This window comes from Porites lutea, chromosome 1 (genome assembly GCF_958299795.1).
Source record: "Porites lutea chromosome 1, jaPorLute2.1, whole genome shotgun sequence".
Lineage (NCBI taxonomy): Eukaryota > Metazoa > Cnidaria > Anthozoa > Scleractinia > Poritidae > Porites > Porites lutea.
This window is the reverse complement of record NC_133201.1, coordinates 41,760,363-41,784,251: the sequence shown is the minus strand read 5'-3', so window position 1 is coordinate 41,784,251 and position 23,889 is coordinate 41,760,363. Positions and strand designations below refer to the sequence as shown.

The following is a 23,889-nucleotide window of genomic DNA, read 5'->3' as shown; positions in this document are numbered from 1 at the left end:
TCACTACAGCATTTTGTTTCCAGCGTTTGGCAGAACCTAATTTGGTTACATTCGCCACAAAGAGCGGAGTAGGTCCCTTGTTGTACTCTTCGTTTTTCTCTTGTGGTTTCATCTCTGGTTTTAATTCTTTGACATCAAAACTGGAATCTTCAGCTGGACGCTTCATACCACGAGTAACTGTGCCACCAGTCTGAGAATCTTCCGATAGACGTGTGACTTTGTCTGCATGCAATAACTCTAGACGTAAGAGTTCAGCAGACTCCTTTGCTTTCCGCTTGGCTGCTTCGGAGTGGAACTTCTTCACATGTCTTAACATATCATCTTTTCTTGTAAATGTGGACTGACAGTGTGGACATGGAACAGGATCTACTTTCTTCTCACAATGTCTTGAGAAATTACTTCGATTGTTAATTTTGGTTCCACAGGTCGGACAGGGACGTGGGTAAGTAATTACCATGATGAGAGCTCCGTTCACTACAACGTATCGTAATAAAATGAGTATGGTTATAGATATCCGGCTTTTATACCTTGTGTTATTATAAAATGATGTCAAGTTCTAAAAATAGAAACAAATTCTGCTGAGTCAACAAAATGTACGTGACGTCAATGGGCTTGCCTAAACATGCCCGTAATCACTCAACCGTGACCTTGTGAAATTTAGTACACATCACAAACATAAACCGTGATGGAATTAACTTGTTTAACACTCGACATTAAACATTAGGTTAGCTTAGGAAAAGGGTTAGGGTTAGGACATTTAGTTAGGTTTTGGAAAACTTAGTTACAAAACTAAAACTGAGTCAGCAAAAACAAAGTGTGACGTCAATGGGCTTGCTCAAACTTGCCCATAATCACTCAAGTGTGACCTGAACCCTAAACATAAAAATAAACATTGGGTTAGGAAATTTAGATAGGTTAGGACATTTAGTTAGGTTAGGAAATTTAGTTAGGTTTTGGAAATTTAGTTAGGTTAGGAAATTTTTCTTGACTGATTTAACCCTAAACACTGCGCCCGACTGATTTAACCCTAAACACTGCGTCCGACTGATTTAACCCTAAACACTGCGCCGCACTAATTTAACCCTAAACATAAAAGTAAACATTGGGTTAGGACATTTAGTTAGGTTAGGACATTTAGTAAGGTTAGGAAATTTAGTTAGGTTAGGACAAATATTTAACCCTAAACACTGCGCCCGACTGATTTAACCCTAAACATAAAAGTAAACATTGGGTTAGGACATTTAGTTAGGTTAGGAAATTTAGTTAGGTTAGGACATTCACTCGACAGATTTAACCCTAAACACTGCGCCCCACTAATTTAACCCTAAACATAAAAGTAAACATTTGCGTTAGTTCAGGAAGTTTAATTTAGCTAGGTTTTGGAAAACTCACTCGACAGATTTAACCCTAAACATGAAACTCACGTGTAACTCTCACGCGGTCATCACGTGTGATGTCCGCGGTGTCCGAAAAAAATGTGCTCCGTTTTGTACCTGACTAGACCCCCTGAACTACTAATGCACCGAATGTCCAATCAGAAAGCTTGTTTTCTGAGCGACTCTACTGGCAATCTACCAAAACCAGCTGACCTCAAGAAATTACTTGAAACGGTAAGTACATTCTCAGACGTTATTTGTTTAGTACATCTGAAGCTGATGACATTCACGTAAAGAGAAATAAAACACGTGCTGGGGTCTAGGGTTTTTTAGATTCATTAGTATTCATCAATACTACCAGTTTTACTATTGTTTTTTCACATATTATTGAATGAATGAATGAATGAATGAATGAATGAAGGAAGGAAGGAAGGAAGGAAGGACGGAAGGAATAAATGAATGAATGGATGGATGAATGAGTGAACTTTATTCACCGCAAATAAAGTTAATTTATTCATTCGTGCAATTCTACATTTAACGATATTGGGGCAGCTTATTAGATTTTGATCACATCGAAGGTTCTCTTTTTTTGTTTATTTTGCATTTTCAAGGGCTAATTAATTTGTGTATAGTACTTCAGCCTTTTGTAGCATTCGGTACTGTTTTGTAAGATTTTTAACAAAAGTGCAAAAAACCTGACATTTTAGGCTCAAAAAATACTTTTAAATGTTGAGCAAGATCTAACTTTTAAATTCTGGGATCGTTCATTATGAGATTTATAATCACGTTTACTGCAAACTACTTATTTTTATGCAGTATGATTAACAGTAAATGTTAAGTAAAGGGGAACAGTTGGTCACGTGCTACAAAATTACGCAGCCCTTATTACTGGGGCGACCATTTACTAACTTTTGAGGGGGGTGGGTGGGAAAGGGTGATTTCAAAAAATTATATATCTTGCAGGCAGATAAAGAAACACCTAGCTAATGAAAACTCCTACACTTGAAAAAATGTCTTTCATGGCGTATAATGCTGGAAAAAAATCTTACACCATTGTACGTCAGGAACAAAATCTATCACTTGAAGTTTGGGAAAAAACAAATTCTTTCACAAACCAAATTACCTATAGCCCCTCCCCCTCCTCCCACTCACTTAAAAGTCAAATGGTCGGCCCCTTAGGAATAGACAAGGAGCCATTAAAGAAAAGGGTTCCTTTTGGAGAATGAACTCATACTCGGATATGAAGCACTAATTTAATCGCGATCAGAGATTGTGTCATACATCATGTTGGCGTCGACGGTAGACCATCATTAAAGACTCGTGAGAATTTTGCTTTTTTTTCCCTTCAGCCATCGAACCAGGATAGCAGCCAAGCAGAGACACAAGGGGAGACTGAATATGCTGTTGTTGGTACTGTCAATGATCGCTCGTTCCTGAGTGATGAAATGGCCGCCATGTATGCTAAGTTGCCCATTTATCGCATCAGGCAGAGAAACCTCCCAGTCCAGCGTAAGTTAAATAATGCTTCAATAAAGAAGATACATGTAGCTAAAATTTTTAAGAGTAGAAGTCTGTCTTACAACAATTAACAGCAGGAGCAGTGGGAACAACAAAAACAAAAGCTACAGATAAAACAACCAGCTAACTACCATACACAAGCGTTAGTCGTTTTTTTGAGTCGTTTTTCGTTCCCGTGCCGTTGGGTTAAAGCCTGTGCCACTATCAGAATCACGGTCTAACTCGGCTAATATAATTTGTTTCGTTATTTTGCAGGAACAAAACGTGCCTGGTGTTTCCGAATTTGCAACAGGAGATGCTCGGGTAGTTTTTGTTGGAATATTTGTATGGTGCGTTGTACTTAAGGCGAATAAACAGCCCCAGTTAAGGATATTAGTGGCTACGATTTGCTAAGGCATTGATTCAATTCATAGTGATTAGATAAATATTATCCAACAAAACCTTAAATCAGCTCGACATTTAGGACAACGGTATTGATTTTAGAGCTAGAAAACTTGAGCAAAAAGGAAAAAGAATATAAGACACGCACGCTATCTATTTTTGTTTGTAAGCTTTTCGTTACAAATTTTGTCGGACAAATGGCGGACACGAAGTTAAAGAGCGTTACCAGAGCTGTTTTATGGAAATTCGATCTCAAATCTTTCTTTCTTTGCCTTTTTGCGTTCTCTTTTTTATACAGTAATGGCAAAGGCGAAGGCTGGTAAACGCAAGGCGAAAAAACTACTAGCAATGTAACAATCTAAAACGGCAAAATTATATTGATGAAGATAAGTGCTAAAAAAAGTTAGGCAGTTTGCCATAGTGCTGATATCGTACATAAAGCGGACAACTTGATTTTAGCGTTGTATCGACGTTGTAGTTCTATATAAAACATCGAACATGAAATCTAATTAATCAGTTTTTTCTTTAATTAATTATATAATTAATTAAATTTTTAATTAATTTAATTTTAAATTTAATTATATAATTAATTAATTATAATTTTAGATACTCGTTTTAAACTGATAAACCACAAAAAAGCATGGAAGAAATAGTAAATAAAGCCACTTACAAGTTATAAACACCGCGTTTGGGTTAATTGTAACTTATCGTCTATAAAAGGGTTCCATGGTAACCACTTCTTCAGTTCTTTTCAAACTCTAATTTGATGCGTATAAGGGTATAAGGAGGTAGCACCCTGTACGGGGAGGAGGGGGAGGGAGGAAGCCGCAATTTTGATCTAGGTAATTTTTTTGTGCGAGTAGAAGAATACATCTACTTGATCTCACCTTGCTGTATTCTGTTTCCACTGTACACATTTCCAAGCTTAAATTGTGTTTGGGAGTTCCATTAAGATGTTGTTATCGCGCCTCTATTAAAGTCGGGAATTTTCTGAAGATAAAGCGTTTTCACATGACGTCACGGCTGCCATATTAATGTTCTAAAACAATGAAACGGTGGCCATGTTGGTGTTCCAAACCAATCTTGTGGACTTGAACGCTTTTCTTATGTAAAAACTTTCTTTTGTTCCAATAAATTAGCATAGATGCTGGCCCACGTGAGTGAAAACGCTCTATAAGCGAGAGTATTATATAAAGCTGTTTTCAGGTTACTAGTACCACAGAATTCGACATATTTTTCTCTTACCGAGGGGGACATGGGGGTTTACGGTATTGCGGTATTGAGCTTTCTTTCAAGCGGTATTTTTCGGTAATTTTGATTTTAATGTGCGGTATTGCGGTATCATCCAGCCGTGCGGTATGCGGTTTTTTATCCTTCTGGCTAACGGTATTCGGTAAAAGAAGATCCTTCACGGTATTGCGGTACGGTTCATTTGGCCTCTCCTGTCCGATATCGGTCAATATTTGGAAGACTTTAGACATAATGGTAAATGATTACACAATTTCCGACAGTTACTCTATGATGAAATTGTTGGACATCCAACGACTGGGCTTTTCGATCGCTGTATCTATCAGTGCGAGGTCTTCTCTCGTTTTCTCGCGATGGCTGAGGTTGATTTCTGTTGTATACATGCTTGAGATAAACAAACACGCGAGATGGATATAACCAAGAGAGGATAAAGGCGACAGAGAAGGCATCCCTCATTCACACCCTATTCCATAGGTAATTCGTCTCGAGTTATTTTTAGAATCGGGATAAAGTTACCTCGCGCGCTGCATGGTTGTTTCGTGGAGGTTTCGCATGACTAAACGCCGAGCAAAACATGTCGGGCGAAAGGCAATGAAAGCGTAAAGAGATCGAGAGCATTCCTGAATATTGAAGCGAAATGAGTCGGCGCTCATCTGGGAAAAGGGAATCGCTGGACTCTTTGACAACCCGTGAAATCAGTGTAACTCGAAGTTGTCGTAACCTCAGTGCTTTAATAAAATGAGAAATTTTGCTGGTCTATTGAAACCGGTCGTTTTTCAATAAAGCAAGTAGGACGCCAAGCGTTATTTTTGTGAATAATAAAAGACTAACAAAAGAATAAATATCAAACCAGAAATTGCTCTCTTCAAACCTGTAAATTGTAAATGATCCTGAGAGAATATTCAGTGTGTTAAGGATTTCCCTGCTGTACTGTTAGCTCTATACAAGAGAGGAAGGGCGATTCTTTTTTAATTTCCGTTTCACTGACACAGCTTTAGCAGAAATCTCTCTGTAGTCATTTTCGTCGACAAAACGAATAGCAATATCGCTCTCCGCGTCTTCCACCATTTTGTTCTGCATCAATTCGTGAAGGACGCGTGGCTCTGAGCGTGGGTCATCCACGCGGAACACATTCGCGCTATGTGATTGGCTGTTGTCTAATCCCCCTTGGGATTTGTGGTCTTAAAAATAAAACACTAACAAAAGAATAAATATTAAACCAGAAATTGCTCTCTTCAAACTGTAAATTGTAAATGATCCTGAGAGAATATTCAGTGTGTTAAGGACTTCCCTGCTGTACTGTTAGCTCTATACAAGAGAGGAAGGGCTATTGGAATAGGGTGTGTATGGGGGATCCCTTCTCTGTCCCCTTTATTCTCTCTTGATATAACTTAAAGTGAGCGTGACCGATCGTAAATTCGGTATCGGTATTTCAATCGTCGGTTTTCCGTTCGGTATTGCGTAGCCTGCGAAAACAGCCGTTTCTTCTTACTCTTCGACGCTGGGGACATTTCGCGCGGAAACGTCCTTAGCGTCTAGGAGCGAGCGGAAACGGCAGTTTTCGCAGGCTAGGTATTGCGGTATTTGCCAATTTTTCTTATGGTATTGCGGTATTGGGTATCCCCCAATAATGTCCCACTGCTAACCTGACAGTAAAACCTTGGGCTTAAAAAAAGATTAAACTTGCGAGTGGTGTTACCTATACGAACACTGCATGGTAGGCATCAAATTAATTTTACGGCTAGTCTTTCAACATTCGAAGATTTTTAAGGGTCAATATCAACTTAGAGTGGTATTTAATTAATTTCACCACTCCGAGATAAACCTTCATTCTGCTCTCAGTTCTGATCATAAAGTAAATGGAGTGCGTGTTCTTGAATCTTATCACGCGTACTTCCTGTCTGCTCAAGCAAACAACTTTCACCGAATTAAATTACGCTGGAAAGCGACACGCGAAATAAAATATAATGAACTTTGTTCTTCGCAGGCAAAGCATCATCTCCTACTGAGGGTCTGATAAAGTTAACCGGTAACATTATCCTGAGTATCAGGCCTTCTGTGAAGGGGCCAAGGGAGAGGGTATTTTTATCCTCTCCCTTTTCTCTTCTCTCTTCCTCCTTCCCCTTAGAAACGCCTGATACTTAGCCTAAGGTAACACTGCTACAAGAGATCATGGAACTTATTCGAAGATGGGATCGGGCGAAGGAGAGGGTGGGGGGGGGGGGGGGGAGGGGTTGGGTTGAACGGAACATCCCGAATTTTTTACCGGATTACCTTTTTCCATGCGCAAGACAATTAAGGGGCTGTGAGGATGCTCAAAGTTTTTTGCTGAACTGATAAAACTATGATTCAATGAGTCCTTGCACCAGACCAAGTATTTCATTGTTTGCGTAGTAACAGCCGCACAAATTCTGCTCACTAAGTTTACAGATGTGTGCTGTGTTATCTTGTCCTAAATATTGCCATCAATATTCTAACTTCCGAGGGTGACTACTTTCGGAAGTTGCTGCGTGGTCGACTTGCCCACAAGTCGAGCTCAGCATTTTTTTCAAGCACAAAGCGTGAGCTAGAAATTTTTTATGTTCTTAATCCTAGTGCCCATTGACCACATGCCAGCCGAAATGAATTTGATCTTTGACTTAAGCACTGATACAGTGGAACCTCTATATAACAAAGTCTTGGGTGTAACAAACGATTTTCTTTTGCCCCAGTATAGTAAAATTTATTGAAAGAACCTCAATGTAACGAAACCTCGTCAGTTACAACAAACAGATTTTACTAGTCCCCTTTTCCTTCGTTATTTCGAGGTTCCACTGTAATTACTGAAAATATAAGACGTGTCTAGTGTGAACTAGTCTGGAATAAAATAAATAGCAAAGTTCCAGACGTTCAGATAAGGAGGGGGGCGAAGTAGAAAGGGGAGCAAAAAATCCCTTTTTTCAGCCTTGTTTTTTCGCTCGCTTTATTTGTCCGCTGCGGTCAACCTTTTGAACGCCTGTAACGGGCTCCAAAACGCTTTTCTTATAACAAATTTCCTCTCTCTCGGTCCTCTCCGAGTAGAGACTGTTAGGGGGAGAGGAGTGCATTGGGCTGCTCATTTCCCGAGAGTACTACCCTGGCTCCAGAGATCCATTCTCAAAATACCTGGGATAAAATATTAAACCGTACTTCCAGTAGGAGCTGTAGATAAGAAAAAGATAACCTCTGGAACCCAGGGTAGAACATTGCCAGCTGGTTATCAAAGTCTTGTTTGTAATTTCCTTTATTTGTCATAGCATTAGGTTTCGTTTAGTTTTGTTTTTCCTGCAGTTACGTTTTTTCCAGATAGGCGTACAGTTTCTGGTAGTAATGTAGGTATTTTACCCACCGTCTTCCCCCCTCCCTCCTATCACGACTTCTGGTGAGGTAGCAGGGAAATAAATTTTGCTTTCTCTTTCTATCTTTACCTTTATTTCTTGTTGATTTTTGGAAATAAAGTTCTATCGCGCCGTTCTCCCGAGACTGTGTCGTTGTTGTATTGACTGGGGAATAAAGTGTTCCCTACCTCAGGGAAACAATTTTCCGTCTGCGACGCGACTGAACATGATACGAGAGGAGCTTTGATCTTGATCTTTGACTTGCATAATGACAAAAATGATTATAAATAAAAACATCTCTTGGCAAATTACCCAAATACGTGACCTCGGCAGTATATAACCAGATGACGACCTATTGTGACGCAGCGAAAGACAGCCGTCTTTACCATCGAAGTAGACGAACATGGCAGCTCAAAAGCAGCGTATGCCCTCCTTTGTAAGCATTCTTTGTGTTGGCTCTTTTGTGTTTTACTGTGCCGGGTTTTTGAGAGTTGAACTGGAGTTACATGAGCAGAAGAAGAGGATTAACGCTCTTGAAAACAACGCAGCGTCAAAGCTGCAGCCATCAATGGAACCAAACCCTGTGAAGACGCAACATTCGCTTTCTGGTAAGTTGTTCCGTTTTCGGGATTTTATGTTTAACGTAAGGCAAAAAAGTACACAGATTTAGGATTATCACGTAAGGGTTGTAATGTGAATGCTTTATGTTCAAGTTAAGTAAAAACTGCGACTTCGATTTCCCATCTTTTAGTTAGTCGAAATTTTTGCCTTTTTAAGAGCTATCAGTTCAAAACATCGTCGATCGTACCTCGGCATTAACCGGCACCAACTTTGCTTTCACATCGCCAATTCTTAAGATGAGTTAAAAATCCTCAGTGCTCACTGCGCTGACTCGTCCCCAGTTGTCTCCAAGTTTTCTTTACTCATTTTTTAAAGCTGGCCGTTCGTGCCCATTCCCTCTTGGCAGGACTTTGTCCAGAAAAGTTGTTAAAACTGAAAAAAACTAAAACTAAAACTTCCCTAGTAAATAATTAGTTTTAGTTTTATTTAGTTTTACCAGCTTTTCTGGACACAGGCCTGCCCATAGGGAATAAGTACGAACGGCCAGCTTGAAAGTCAGACTCTTCCCGGCCCCCGTTAGAGCAGACCCAAAATAATAAGCTTTAAACTCCAGTGGTAATTTAAGCTGTTTCATTATTTTGTATTGCATATTAGCGGCCTTTAGTCATTGAACACGGATTGAATATTCAATTGAATAACAAGACTTCGTGCATGACTGCATACCCACATTACTTGTGTCACGCATTACTGTTTCAATGTATCTTTGCGGCGGCGGTCTTCATGATCCGCAGTGATATCTTTTGTTAACACTAACTGAACGGCATTCACCTTCACATGAAAGTGGTTTCGCTCGCATTTCCTAGCCAACGGCTACGGCTAGATTTACTAATTTTGACTCTATTCCGGTCCCTTAAATAACACTGATTTCTCTTATCATTGAGTATCTACACAGACGTCTTTGCGGCTTTGTACATGTGTTGTTATAAGTTTTTGTTTTTGTTTTTTTTTACGGTGGAGCCACCGTAGTTTTTACAGAAGGATGAGGTACTTCGCATCAAAGGTATATGTAAAGCAGGTCACATAATGAGCTTCGGGTTTTCTCACAGCATAACACGATTTTGTCAAACTCAAGAACTTTAATCTTTGCAACTACTCCTAGTTATTTTGTCACTACCTTTTACTGGGCCAGATTTCTCAGTGTTATTGACGGACCTGAACCAGAGGATTCCGTGAACTTCAGTTCCATGAACTGAAATAAGTCTTAAGTTGCCAACTAAGGAATCGAATCTTTTAAAAAATCTTGACGTAGAACCCCAGAAAAGGTTGATTTTCAAAAGTAGTCTATTATATTTGAAATGTCATCATAAGCAACAAATTTAATTAACTAACTAATTAATGGTACCATAGAGACATCATTTAATTAAGCTGATTCCAATTGCGGAGCTGTTATCACTCGTTTTAGGCACCGTCTACCGATAATTAGTTATCACAGTTAGATATTTGGTGGAGAAACATTAATTAATTCATTTTTAGCCCGCCCCTTAATGATGTCAAGGAAGATATTTGATAGTATTTATCTACCCAAGGCTTAGTTGCGTGAATACTTGTTCTTTGAGCTTTGAATTTATGTTTCGCGGTTCTTTCACTTAAATCATTTGTCGGATTATTTACCCCGTAATGCCGTCAATCGTCATACTGGTAGTAACTAGCTCCCACTCGATGAATTGTAAAGTTTATACTGTACAGTCTTCTTTTTACTATGAGGGTTGAACATGACAATAAAGGCTGTTTCTCTTCTTTTTAGAGCTTGAGTCCCTTGAGCTGCACAGAAACAAACGTCAGGTTGATAAAGTGAATGCGACGCTTAAAATAAACAAACTTATATCAGAGTTAAAACCGCACATCTGTCAGTCAAAGGTTGTTATGTGTTCACCAGGCCCTCCAGGTCCACCCGGACCGAGAGGAGAGAAAGGAACCCGGGGACGAAGAGGACAGAGAGGGAAACAAGGAAACAAAGGAGATCAAGGAATTATGGGATCACCAGGAAAAAGTGGCAAGCAAGGCATCATGGGACCTATTGGACCACCTGGCGTAACAGGTCCGAAAGGACAAAAAGGAGACATGGGGCCCGCGGGCATGCCGGGATCTAAAGGAGAGCCTGGTGAATCAATTTCAGCACCTTCTGTTGCTGTTTCTCCTGCAAGGTCGACTATAAACGAAACTGGATCAGCCACGTTTAAGTGTTCAGTTATTGGTAATCCTAAACCTACAGTAGTTTGGAGTAAATTGAACAGTCAAACAAATATTAGCCAGTCATTGGTTTCAGGAGAGACTTTGCGTTTACAGAACTTGAAGGGGAGTGATGCGGGTGTGTATAAATGTTCAGCGATAAACATCTTGGGGCAGGCGTACGCAGTGGGTCAGCTTGCGGTGAATGGTAAGTTAATATATGTTTTAGAGAATTTATTTGTTATTATCTTATTGCATGGACTTAGCTTAAGATATGGGAGGAAAAAGTAAATTTTATCCGGAAGAAAGATTTTACATTTTTATTTCATATGTAACATCCTTGATTTTTGTTTCCTGATCAAATGTCTAACGACAGAAAAAATTCTCGTTTGTTGCAGTTCTTGCACTATTTAGCTGCTGATTAAATTTTTCGTGAAACGCAAGGTAGATTTAAATTAACAATTAATGAATGACGCTGAGTTTCTTATGAAGAATTATGGAATTATGATGCGAAAACCGAATTCAATATTTTTTTAATTTTATCATTCATTCAAAATAATTCCTAGTTTGAAAACATAGCTAAAACATTCTTACCTCCATCGATGTTAAGTTCATCTTCGATAGTAAAGACAAACTTAAAGCAAGGGCCACATATACACCAACCCACGGCCTGGCCAGTACCTCACGCATGCGCACAGCCATATCACCCGGGCAGTGGATTTCCCCCGTTCATTGATCCGACAGCTATGCTATGCTGATGAGCCCCAATAAGGGCGAAACAGCTGTCCATGGCTGCCACTTCCCGGGTGATATGGCTGTGCGCATGACGGAACTGGCCAGGCCTTGGGTTGGTGTGTGTGTGCCCCTTGCTTTAAGTTTGTCTTATCTTCGATACCGCACGTTTAGGGTTGTTCAGCTCCGCAAATATTCTCCAAATAGCAGATGTCGCCCTTCGAGTTGTCTTCTTGCTGTTCTTGCCATGTTTTTAGCTACTATTTCGCCTAGTTCTTACTCTTGAAACGAGTAAAATGTCCGCCATTTTTGTTTTTACAACCAAAACAACTCAAGCTCGACCCCAGGTCTTCTCGGTTAACGGTGCATTAACCTGCAAGGAAAAAACAGGTTTGACGTCATCGGTTCATTAATCGCAAAATTCTTCCAAATTTGGTCATCACTAGCTGGTTATGGTGAATTATGCGTGTCCTTTTAGCCAATAAGAATTGGGGAAATATTTTGAATAGATAATAAGCTGTGTTAATAAAGGGCTAATTGTAGGAACTACCATCTGGAACGGATTGGTACCGCTCGCTGTCTGGAGAAGCAGCGTTTTAACAAAAAGGCAAAATATTGTTTGAGCAGGTGCAATTATTAGTTACGCAACACCTCTCCGGTTCAAATAGAGCGTCCGAATCCGCTGGAGTTGTTAGTCCAGGAAGTCGATTTAGTCTTTTGCAAGTTAGCAGAAAAATTCATCTTCTCTGTTTGCAGTTCGTCCATCCATATCTCTTGATCCGGGACCTCATTATGTTGTTGAAGGAAGTAACGCCATTCTTCCTGTATGTCACGTGACTGGGCATCCCACACCAGTGGTCACGTGGAGCAGATCATTTGGTCAGCTTCCCCAAGGAAGGATACAGAGTAACAACAGCGTCATCAAAATTGTTGGTGCCCGTAAAATTGATTCTGATAACTACCTCTGCACTGCAACGAACCTGTTAGGAAGTATAGTAAAAAGAACTCAGTTAAATGTAGTCTCCCTCCCTCAATTCACTGTACAGCCACCGGCAAACCTTACTGTGTCGATTGGCCAAACGTTAACTTTAAACTGCTCTGCTACTGGGGATCCTCAGCCAGTCATAAGCTGGAAAAAACCAGGACAACAACTTCCAGTTGGACGAAGCCAGCATATCAATGGTGCGTTAGTTATTAGGGACACCAAAGAGGAAGATGTAGGGAGTTACATTTGTACTGCAACAAGTGCAGGGTTTTTCTACGTGGAAACAACCATCGTGATTGAGGTTAAAGCTAGAGGTAAATAAAAAATCATTTTAGTAGCTACATAGTGCCTTAATATACTCTTTTGATAACTTTTTGACTCAGATGACACTGAGTTCGAAAGAAATTTTATAATGCTAGTCAGTCGTCTAGTGGGTCACCAAAATCAAAAATAAACGATTCGAGTAAAAATATATTTTTTTTTTCCTGCTATTGACCAGGTACGGTGTATTTTATTTATCCCTTACTGCACCGAAACATAATTTACGGATTAAGGCGCTAAAAGTGGTAAATGTACCACTGGGATGGACTGCCAAAGTATTTGATAGCCAAAGGTTTATACCTATAAAGACGATCATCCTGGGATTATCAGCTTTTTTATAGATTACTTCATTGTTGCTTAGCGGGTACGATTTTCATCCACGAACTGAGAAGAATTGTAAAGTTTTTCGATCGCTGTTATCACTCTCGTTTAACCTGCGATCAGGCGTCGTACATGTAGAGATGAGCAGGGCAAGTATCTCACAGGCAAGCCAACTATGAAGTATTTGTTTGCTAAATAAGTAAATACATACATGCACTGTTGTGCAGGTAGCTATTACGGCATCTGAAGGAGGATCATGAAGTTATACTATAAAGAGATCTACCTTTCAGCTAACCCACCCAGCCCAGGAAAGGGGTGGCCACACCAACGGGGTCTACGTCCTCTAATCAGTTTCTGAACAGTGGTGTAGGTTTTTTTTTTTACGTCCAACAAGTTTCGTCCTTATCCCTGAAGTCTAGAAAGTCTAACTCTTTTGCAGATGTCTTTACAAAGGCAGCACTTTCTTCTCAGTTGGTTAAAGACCCTGAGTGTTGGTCCAGCAGGGGTTTGAACCCGCGCTCTCCCAATTGAGCTAACTAGGCGGTGGTGAAAAGTACCTAGATCTGCCTTTTACTTTTAATCACTCTGAGTCAACTGATCTCCTCGATTTAAAAAATACATAACACTTTGAGAAAAGTCCGATGAATCTCTGTTCTCGGTTTAAGCTTTTAGGTTTCTGGGAAAATCCAAGTAATTACTCAGTATTAAGAACGAAGATGATAAATAGTCACTTTACTGATAAGCTTTGTATTTAGAAGAATAAATATTAAAAGTAGCTTTTTGAGAGTTGGGCATATTGGGTTCCAAACTTGACGTTCCTTAGCAGAAAATACTAATTATCTTTATAATGGCCACTTTTACCTTTTGGCAATTAATATTAGGAAACTTAAGGTTTATTATTAATCTTATGTTTACTTAAGCTTTTTGTTTTGGGAACACATTAATTTAGAGTAGGAAACCTTGCCGTCTATCTATTTATCTAGTTTCTACATGCTTGATTAGTCTGAAAAGATCTAAATAACTTAAATAGTAACCTCGCGAAGAAGTGTTTAGTTTATTGATCTTTACTCTGGTAGTTGTCCTTTTTCGTTAACCTGTTCCAGAATTAGAGGACGAGCTTAGCAAAAGATTTAAGTCCTTGAGTTAATTGCCAACGAGCAGCCTCGCGAAGACGAACTGCTCGCAAGATGACCTGCTCGCAACTTCGGACAAAAAAACGAACTTCAGTATCTCGAAAAATATGCTTTTTCAAATTCTTAACGTAGTAGAACAGTTAAGTTCACTATTTTCAAGGTAATTTTTGCTTATGCAATCGAATTGAGTTCAAACTATTTTTCGTAAATTACGGTAATTCATGACATTTCTAAACAAACTGAACAGCGCGCATGTATAGGTAAAACCTTTGCTAAAGAAATAGAATTAAGTGAAAGTATAACAATAATGAAAATGACTAGACAGGGAAGTGGGGAAGAACCACTGTCTTAAGACAGGAAAACTCAATACTACAGCGAGTAAACAATAGTGCTCTCCAAGGAGGCTCTAGCTTCATATAGGCACCTACTGTAACATATGTTCCCTGGAATGATGGAATAGCCAGACAAGTCTAAGCCCCTTCTCATATGTTTTTATTGAAAGTTGATTATCAGCTATCATTTCTGAAATACTTAATCCACGAGCTAGTTAGCCAGAGGCGCCTTTTGATTGAAAAGTGCTGAACCGTGTTTCTTCTTGCGGCCGGCAAAGTGCATTATAACAAGTCTGTGTTTGTTTTGTGACCGTATTTCATTTAGAGAAATTCTGATAGTCATTTTTCATGGCGCCGGAGTGCGGGTGAAAATGCTCAGTTTTCGCTAATTTCATACTCGAAAGAGCGCCGATTTAGCGTTTTTCAAAATAAAAATAAATTTCTGAAAATATAAAAAGCCGTTACAAGTTTTAATGTGATTATTTAAATAATTATACTATAGAGATTATTTGGGCAAAGTATGAAGAAAGTCAAAACTTCACGACTGTCAACCGATTTTCGAAAATTGCAGACATTGGCTCTTAAGGAACTGACTTCATAAGTTTCGTTTCTGTCCTTCTTTCGAACGGTAATAATAAATTCGCCGATGTAGGCAGTCTTGTGCATCTGCTTTGGGGGATTTTTGATTTCTTCTTGAATCGTTTTTTGTTGCTCTCGTTAGACTGCTCTGATCTGTTAAAGTCAGGCCATACTCAGAGTGGAGTGTTCTCTGTCAACCCAGACGGAAAAGGATCCTTCAGTGTATACTGTGACATGCGCACTGATGGTGGAGGATGGACGGTGTTCCAGAGAAGACAAGATGGCTCGGTAGACTTCTATCGCGGCTGGAACGATTACAAATCAGGCTTTGGTCAGCTGACGGCTGAGTTCTGGTTAGCAAACGACAAGATCCACAGGTTGACGGCAGCTAGACCCAACACTCTACGAGTGGAGCTAGAGGACTGGAATGGAGTAAGAGCGTATGCTAAATATGGCAAGTTTAACATTGGTGATGAGCAGGCGAAGTATCGACTTGAAGTGGGTTCATATTCAGGGACGGCGGGCGATTCGCTAGCATATCATAATAAGATGGCGTTTAGCACCAAAGACCGAGATCATGACATTTACTCTAGCAACTGCGCTGTGGACTACACCGGTGCCTGGTGGTACAGTGCCTGCTACCAGTCTAATCTAAATGGAAAATACCTGGGAAACATACATGATAACCGCGGAGCCAGGTGGTATCACTTCAGAGATACTCTTTCCCTTAAATTTGCTGAAATGAAACTGAGACCGTCATCTTAGAATGAAAATCAATCACAGGACTAGTTCAACCACAGAGCGTTCATTTTTATTTTAAAAACTGAATTTGTTCACAGGGCACTGTATCGTTACAACTAAGAGGAAAAGCAATGTTTTACCGGCCCCTTTTGATTAAGTACGCACTAAACGAGAAATTGTCCAGAGGAATAGAATGTATTCCCAACTTATTTTTTGGAGAAATCCTTTGCATTTGCTTCGTAACGTAACTTAGCAAAACTGAGCCTAAAGCAGAGCATTCGTTAGCCTCCACAAACAAACTATGTGACTCTGAAACCGTGGAATTCAATTTTTTTTATTGCAGTACGTACACTGTTTCGACTTTTCTCGCGCTCAAAACAGCTCGAGTTATCGAGGGTAATATAACGGAGAAATGATCTCAAGGGAAACAAAGAAAACTTCGAGTTAGCGGGAGGTTTGAGTTTATACCGTACCGTTACCAAGCGTGTAACATCAAAGCACAAGCATAGGCATCAGTGATGTTTATGTCAATTTGATTGGAGGATTGAAGAAGCTTCCTTTCTGCACTTTACTTTGAGATGATTCTTTACAGGAATTTCGTGGTTTTCAGAAGATCACGAAAATCTTATACACCGAAAATGAAGTGTCTCTCTCTTCTGTCAGTGCATTGTTTAATTTGTTTTCCGACCGCTCACCGTCAAAGTCTCTGTTCATCAAGGAAGGATATCCATTCACAAGGAAAAAGAGAAAGCGGGAATCAAAGGTGTTGTTTCTAGCAAGGGTTTATTTTGTTCTTCAGTCCGCCTATGGAACGTAGGCGTCGACGTTTTAGGTACTAAAGGACAGTTTGCATGATATCCATTCATCGCGTCATGTGCTAGCTTACGACCTGGGAACTGAAGTTCAGAGTACTGCTCCTTTACTTGGCCCAAGTTGCCGTTTTGTTTCAGTTGTGAAATCTCTCAGAAGATAGACCTTAACAGTGATTACGAGCGTAAGGGATAAAAAATAATTGATGTACTTTACTCTGATTTCTTTCTTTCTTTTTTTTGCTCCGAGTAAAAGTTCCTTGTTTAATCAGTATCTACGGTTGAACCTCAGCTCTACAACGGCCACCTTGGAGACAGTTGAAAATGGCCGTTGTAGAGAGGTTTTAAACAAGAGTCAATGTATGGATTTTTTTGTCCCCCTGGACGAGAAAAAATGGCAGTTGTAGAGAGGTGGCCGTAAGTGGAGTTTCGACTGTATTGGAGGAAATCACGAAATATGACCATCGCTAAATCATAGCGAAATTAAAATGTTTTTTCGACATGTTTTTCTCTCCTCTGGGGTGTAAAGCCGTTAAGCAACAGTAACTAAGAAATTTCGTCCTTTATAAGAAAACTTGTCAACTACTGATATAAGATAATTACAACTACTTTAAATGTGGCTCCGACGTGACGAAAAACGTCCGTATTACTAGAAATCATTTTCAATAGAGGGATCAACTTTTCTGTTTAGTTTGTAGGAAATAGTTACACACCTGGGTACCTACCATTTACATGGAAAAACCGGAAATTCCAGTTTGAAAAACAGGTTGTTCGCGCTATATCCTTTTGGGAAGCTTCAGAAAATATGGGCTGTGATTTGTGGCGATGCAATTTTCCTGCTCTTTTTGGTCTGTTGAGCTGAATTGGATATACCTTGTAGTAGGACGTTCTCCCGCCACGTCAAATTCTATAGCTTTATATATGTTTATACACAAGATTTCCACCCGGGTGGTTTGTGTAAATGGTAAGCACCCTTGTAATACTTCTTAGCCTACTCAGAGATTATATGAAAAGGACATGGTTGTTAACGTCTATTAAGGGGCTTTATTTACACTCATTCTTTGTTAATTTGCACAATTTTAACTAAGCAACGTCAAGTACAAAAAAATACTAAATTTTAGTTCCGTGTTTTTCGAGAATACAAAGTCAAATGTTTTGTAAGCTAACAACTTCAGAGGTTTTTGGTACAAAAAGCCCTTCCTTAAGTTTAGGTTGACAGTAAATCAACTCTTCTGTTCTAGAATAGACCATTTTACAGTTACAGGTAGAAACGAGGCTGGACAACCCTTCCTGCTTTATCATGTAAATCATGTTGTTCTTATGCTATTATTTTTCAAGCATAATTTTCCCCAAAAAGGGAAAGAGGTTTGTATCAAAATAAGGTCAACCTCAGCCTCGCGTTCACTCAAAGGCCAGGATACTAAGCTTCAACTGCTGGTCTTCTAATTTTTCGGGCGATGCGTTTTAAAAACCCACTGGCGTTGTCAATCAAATCGTTTCTATCGAAACTTGCGGAGAGCAATTCAAATTTAAAAACACAAATTTAATTTACAACTTAGGTCAAATATCGTATTGAAGCACTTGAAGTTGTGACCATGTAATTCACTGTTAATTTTCTTGTTTTTCTCTGGGAGCTGGTGAGGGCAAGTACTTTAAAAGTATCGTTACTCATGATCAGATAGAGCTTGTAGTAAATTGAAGATCCTACTAAATAGCGGCACTTAAGTTTAAATGCTGTTAGCGTTAAGTACAACGAAACACACTAATATTCCAGCAAAATCTGCCCGAACAGCTTCTATAGCAAATTCGGAAACACCAGGCACATTTTGTTCCTGTAAAATAACGCAATAAAAAGGTCTGTTAGTATTGCCGTCATGATGTTGTTAGTCACATTATTTTCAAGTGAAATCCGTTTGAATTCAGTTTCGGTCTGAAGTGCAGTGAAGTGTCAGAAACAAGTGGTGTTTTACAGTGGTGGATCCAGACCTTCAGATTGGGGGGGAGGGGGGGGGGGGTCTCAAAAAAATTTGTTTTCGGTCCTTCGGGCCTCAGTTTCGTCTAGATATAAGGCGAAAGGGGGTGGGAGGGGGGGGGGGGCGGGGCCCTCCCCTGGATCCGCCACTGTTTAGTGCATTCATAATTTCCTTCGGTTGAGTTGTTGTGCCAGTTTTTCTTGATGTTGCTGTTTCCAGTACTTTTATTGATAATGTTGTCAAATGGTCTTCAGAAAATTCTTACTGATCTAACCTCCTTCTTGACACCATTACAGTTCTACTTACTTTAGACCTAAAGGTTTTTCTGTTTGATGAGGTGAATGGGCAGGTTAGCGCACACGGCGGCCATTTCATCACTTAGGAACGAACGATCATCGAGAGTACCAACAAACGCATATTCATTTTCCTCTTGTCTCTGTACCTGGCTGCTATCCTGATTCGACTGCTGTAGGGAAGATAGAAAGACGTTTAAAGGTACTGTATCAGGGTTTTCATTTTGATAAGAAATTGAGAATGACAACATCACAGCATTGTATAAAACTAGAAACCGAGAGTAGTCCCCTTTCTGAATAAAAAGTGAAAAACTGATAGCACATGAGACTTTGACATGTTGATATCCGAAACTCAACTTTTTGAACAAAAAATCATATTTTTATTTCTCCTTTTCAACGAAGGATTAAGACATATGCATTAGCTGAAGTAACTGAATGACTTTTGGACTGAAATTAAATGTACTCACCCTTTCAAGCAGCCTCTTGAGTTCAGCCGGCTTTGGTAAATTATCAGTGGATTCGCTCAGAAAACAAGCTTTCTGAATTGACATTCGGTGCATGGTCATGTTCTATGCCAACAGACAAACTGATTTTTAATAAAGCTTCAAAAAGTCAAAATAAAGCAAATTCTTTTCAATATAACTGTAGGCCTGTCCCGATTGTGCTCGGTGACTTTTCAGCAACCTTTGGCGTTGGGAGCAACTTTTTGCGGTTCTAGGACCCTCGAGCAAGTTTTGCCTTTCTTAGTAACTTTTGAGCAAAATATAGGTTTAGGGCACATATCAAGCACGAAAACGTTAACGATGTCATAAAAAACTTCAAGTTATGTGAATTTCTTGCAGAGTACTTAACAATCTAAAGATAAGCATAGGAGGGTAAAAAAATTAATGACATTTCGATCAATTATAGAAAAGAAGAATAAGGGCTCTCATAGTGAGCTTGGGTTACCTGTGGTTTCGCCCATATTTGAGAACAACTCTTTAAAGATAAGTTTCAAACTATTTTTTCTTGACCGATATTTAACAATCATCGTGAAGAAGCGGCAGTTTATTTCAATTTCCTAACCCTCCCACTCCTCCCCTCTCACTCACCTGTTTGAAATCATAAATAACCTCGACGTCTCCAGGGACATCAGGGCTGGTGCCGCCATTACTGGCCGTCTGAAAGCTTTCTGTTTCCCTTTTAGAGCCAATTTTAATAGTTTCGTCGAGATCTTTGTCTTCATCCTTCAATTTACATTTGTACTTCGATGCTGTATCCTTCAAGGAAGATGTAAATGGAAGTCTTATCAGTCGTAAGTTTCCGTTAGAGATTTGGCTTTTTCTGTTTTGCACTTTTGAATAACCTACCGTGCCTTGCAAGAACTGGACACCAGTAGAAATCCTAAAAGCAACGTGTATATTTTCATGAAAATAGAAGAGATCTCCTCCTTACCTTTTTTTCGTCTGTTCTGCATTTACAAACTGTTGCTCGTGGCGTGACAAGAACAAAGACAGCAAAGTACAGAATGAAAGTCTTGAACTCCTGGTGAAGAAAAGGAAAATCCAAAATAAGGTCAATAAAGTTGCAAATTCACCACAGCTTAAGAGTACTAACTGCGGGTGCATATGAGGAAACTAAAATTAATATTGCCATAAATACTAAGAAGGTCATTCAGAGACAACTTGTACAGCATTAGTTACCATTCTAGCTAATTGCTCCTCTTTAGCACTATCTGTGGTTCTTATCTTCTTTTTTTCACCACAAACTTTCCAACTGTTTGACTGAAGGTGAATGATCACTTTTATATTCTCTGTTGGCCTGTTTCATGTGTCTGGTTCAAGACTTATTAGCCACATTCTTAAAGGAATATAGCACTTCCCTAAGCACGTACATACCTTTTTAAGACGTGCGGGGACACGCGTTCACCGCGGAATCCAGATGAATTTACGTAATAAAGTAATCATAGCTTACATGAGCATTTGGAGGATCTCAATCGAACAAAAAATGCACACAGATATGGTTAGACAAATACTCTGACATTTCTCAAAAAAAAAAAAATTACTTTATAATTTAAGAAACCCGAAGGGAACTCTTGCGAATTCTTAGTGGGGGTATGTCGCCCGATTCTTCAAACCCTGACCCTGTTTCAGACTTAAAAATGTCACTTTTCTGCACCCGTCTTTAGACTTAGCCTCTAAATTCCATACGCTTTTCCATATCTACCCTTTAAGAAATTATGTCATCATTAATTTGATTAGAACGCCAAGAAAAAGATTGGCTCTTTTCGATGCTAGCGTAATTTTTGGCATAATTCGTCCGTTACAAGTATAATTTTCATTTACTTTCTGCAAAAAGGCATATGATAGAATAATTTGCACCTTGGGCTAGTTTTGAAGGAGAAAAGTGTCATTTATTAATCATGCAACCAATCTTTTTTTGGCCCGAGATCAGCGTTAAAGGTCCCACAGGAAGTCCTTTAGGATTCTTTTCAGAGAACTCAACGCATGCTCATAACTAGCTCGGTTACCCAAGGTGACGACCGCGTGCTGATCGTTAATTGTTTGAGTTTTATAGTTGTCAGACGTCAGACAGTTTTGTTGTTTCAGTAGTTTATACCCTTTTACGTTCATCTATCACTGCATATACCCATACTACATATATGAATTAAGCACGGCTCCCAAAGTTTCTAGATGTAATTATAGTAAATGAGTTTGCCATTTACTCGTTTGATGCATAGTTATTGACGTGTTTTTACCAAAATTAAAGTGAAAAGAGAAGGCACAATTCAGCATTATTTTGCTCAAATGAGCATAATTTTGAAAAAAAACATCGGGCAATTTGTAAAATATGCTACTTTTACTAGCACAATCGATAAGGGCCTACAAAAAGATACATGTATCTTAAATTCGAATTCGCATTACTACTTTTTTTCTTATTCATTTGGAATTGAAACGGCACATACGTTCATACACTCCCGTTGTTCGCTCGAAAACCACACCCGATTCCAGACCAAAATGGGAAAATTCTATCACAAACCATGAAGCGGCAAATATATGGCTTATACAATGTATAAGGGAGTACCCCCCGGGGGACCAAATAATAATTATTATAATATAATAGTAATAATTTATTATTTACAAAGCACAAAATAACATTTGAATATGATCTAATGCGCTAATATACGTGTTGCTATTGTTCCCTAATTTTTCTTTTGCTGCTCACCTTGCCCAGTGGGTACAGCATAGGTGATCAATGTTCCTGTTATCACTATGAATTTCCGGGTATGAATTCCCATTTGTTTCTAGAACAACGTTCAATAGCAAATTTAGTAATACCTTACAGTCCTTTATTTTAATCAAGACACAGGGTTGACTCTTCTAATTCTCATTTTAAACGGTAAAGAGGTCAGAAAAGGGTAATTGCTATAAATGAGTTAACAAAGAGCTTGAGAATTGCTTATTGTGCTTATTAATCATAATTTGTAGTCTGACGAGAGGAAGAACAACTGGTGCTTAAAGACCAGGTTACAAGCCCACAGTTTTAGTGACAGGTGGAGTTTCTCAGAGCTGAAACATCTAATTCGAATTAAAGTTCCCCAAAATAACTTAATTCAGCCTTTTTGCGAAAAGACAGTAATTACGTTTTTTTTACGAACCGAGGAAATAGCCGTCATGTACAGATTCGATTTCAAAAAAAAAAAAAAAATGCGTGAGACAGCTTCAATGAAACAAAAAGGACGCTAAGTTTATTTGACATCAGCAATTGCCCCCCCCCCCCCCCTCTTTCCCCGGCCAATCTCCTTCTTCTGACGAGGCTGCGTACATTTCCTTTCTGAAAATAATAAACGGTAAAGATTCAAAAAAGTCTCAGAACTGAACGAAAACTATGCAATTTCAACATCACGTAAATGTGGTTCTTTTAAAAGAGTCCAGTCAAACCGATACCAAATAGCCCCCATAGCCATCCCTGATCATGAAACACCACATAGAAGATGTACTGCACATGGGAATTGATGTGTGGAGGCAATCTCCACACTCTCACTTGCAATTAGTGAACTAAAAAGGTAGGCTATTCAAATGCTATTGTTAGCAAAAATTTCTGGGTATGTTGACTGTTATAAATCACATTGATCAAAACTAACAACACTAATTAAAAACGTCCAACTCGGAAAAACTATAAGCAGAATATTTTATTAAGATACATATAAAAGGTATCGTTTTATCACTGGAATAATCCCCCTACCCCCCCCCCCCCCCCCTCCCCCTTGCAGGTCGATGTTATCCAGCGTTACAGTGGAATGAGTAAACAATTGAATTCATTAAGCCAGGAAAGGAGTGGAGCGGGTGTCTCAAATATTTCCCCTCAGCTTCTCTCAATTTTGTCCTTCTCTTCTTTCTTCTTCCGCCTTTTGCGGCAAACTTAGAACCTGAAACAAGCCACGATGATCTGGTAAAGATTCGATTACAAACGGCTACACGACTAGTTCCTGTCACAAACCAAAATCAGCACGCACTTTCCCTGATGCAGTGATTGCGCCAAAGGACTGAAACGAAACACAATTTCATAATTTCTTTTCATCATATGCCGCGGTCTACGTTGTTCTAATGTTCCATCGCTCTATTCGAGTGACTGCTACGAAACTTTTAATGCTTACGTTACAACACGCTGAGCAGTGTCCTTAGTCACGTGTATAAGCAGGGAGGTCTCAGTCACTATGACTTGGTTCAGTCAAACAGTTAACCTTTCTAATAAGCTTCTTGTCGCGTCACATGCTTGATCTCACGCTAAGTATCTTTGTCATGCTATAAAGTTTAATTCTACAAATGAGCTATTTCCTTGTATCTCGCTTATGCAGGGTGTGCACTTTAATTAATTTCTTTTCCATTTGCTTTTTAATAACCGGCTTCCATCTTTTCAAAGGGAACCTTGTTTTTTTTCCCTCTTTAATATTTTAGCATTTTTTTTTCTGGTTAAGTCGACCATTTTGTAGTATCGCTGCTTATATTTAGCAGTATGAAG

At 39.2% G+C, this 23,889-nt stretch overlaps 2 protein-coding genes and 1 long non-coding RNA gene across 4 annotated transcripts in view; 1 reads left to right on the top strand and 2 right to left on the bottom strand.

The window, feature by feature from the left end:
• Positions 1–20,625, bottom strand: part of LOC140951315 (uncharacterized) — a 76,308-nt gene extending 55,683 nt beyond the window's left edge. The window contains exon 1 of the mRNA XM_073400571.1: positions 20,571–20,625. Coding sequence (XP_073256672.1) covers positions 20,571–20,573 — 3 coding nt within the window. The 5' untranslated portion in view covers positions 20,574–20,625. The remainder of the gene's footprint in view (positions 1–20,570) is intronic.
• LOC140951289 (uncharacterized) lies at positions 8,208–16,837 on the top strand. Its single transcript, XM_073400539.1, has 4 exons — positions 8,208–8,487; positions 10,245–10,877; positions 12,158–12,700; positions 15,215–16,837. Exons 1-4 carry the CDS (start codon positions 8,283–8,285, stop codon positions 15,835–15,837), a joined length of 2,004 nt encoding a protein of 667 aa, XP_073256640.1. The 5' UTR covers positions 8,208–8,282; the 3' UTR covers positions 15,838–16,837.
• Positions 17,095–20,158, bottom strand: LOC140951348 (uncharacterized). Of its 2 annotated transcripts, none has more exons than XR_012167275.1 (4): positions 19,980–20,158; positions 19,356–19,457; positions 18,870–19,061; positions 17,095–18,454 (listed from the first exon to the last, which is right to left on the bottom strand). It is a non-coding gene; the product is annotated as an uncharacterized lncRNA (long non-coding RNA). The 2 variants fall into 2 exon arrangements; XR_012167274.1 differs by having other exon boundaries at positions 18,902–19,061; positions 19,980–20,155.
• Positions 20,626–23,889: the final 3,264 nt, after the last annotated feature.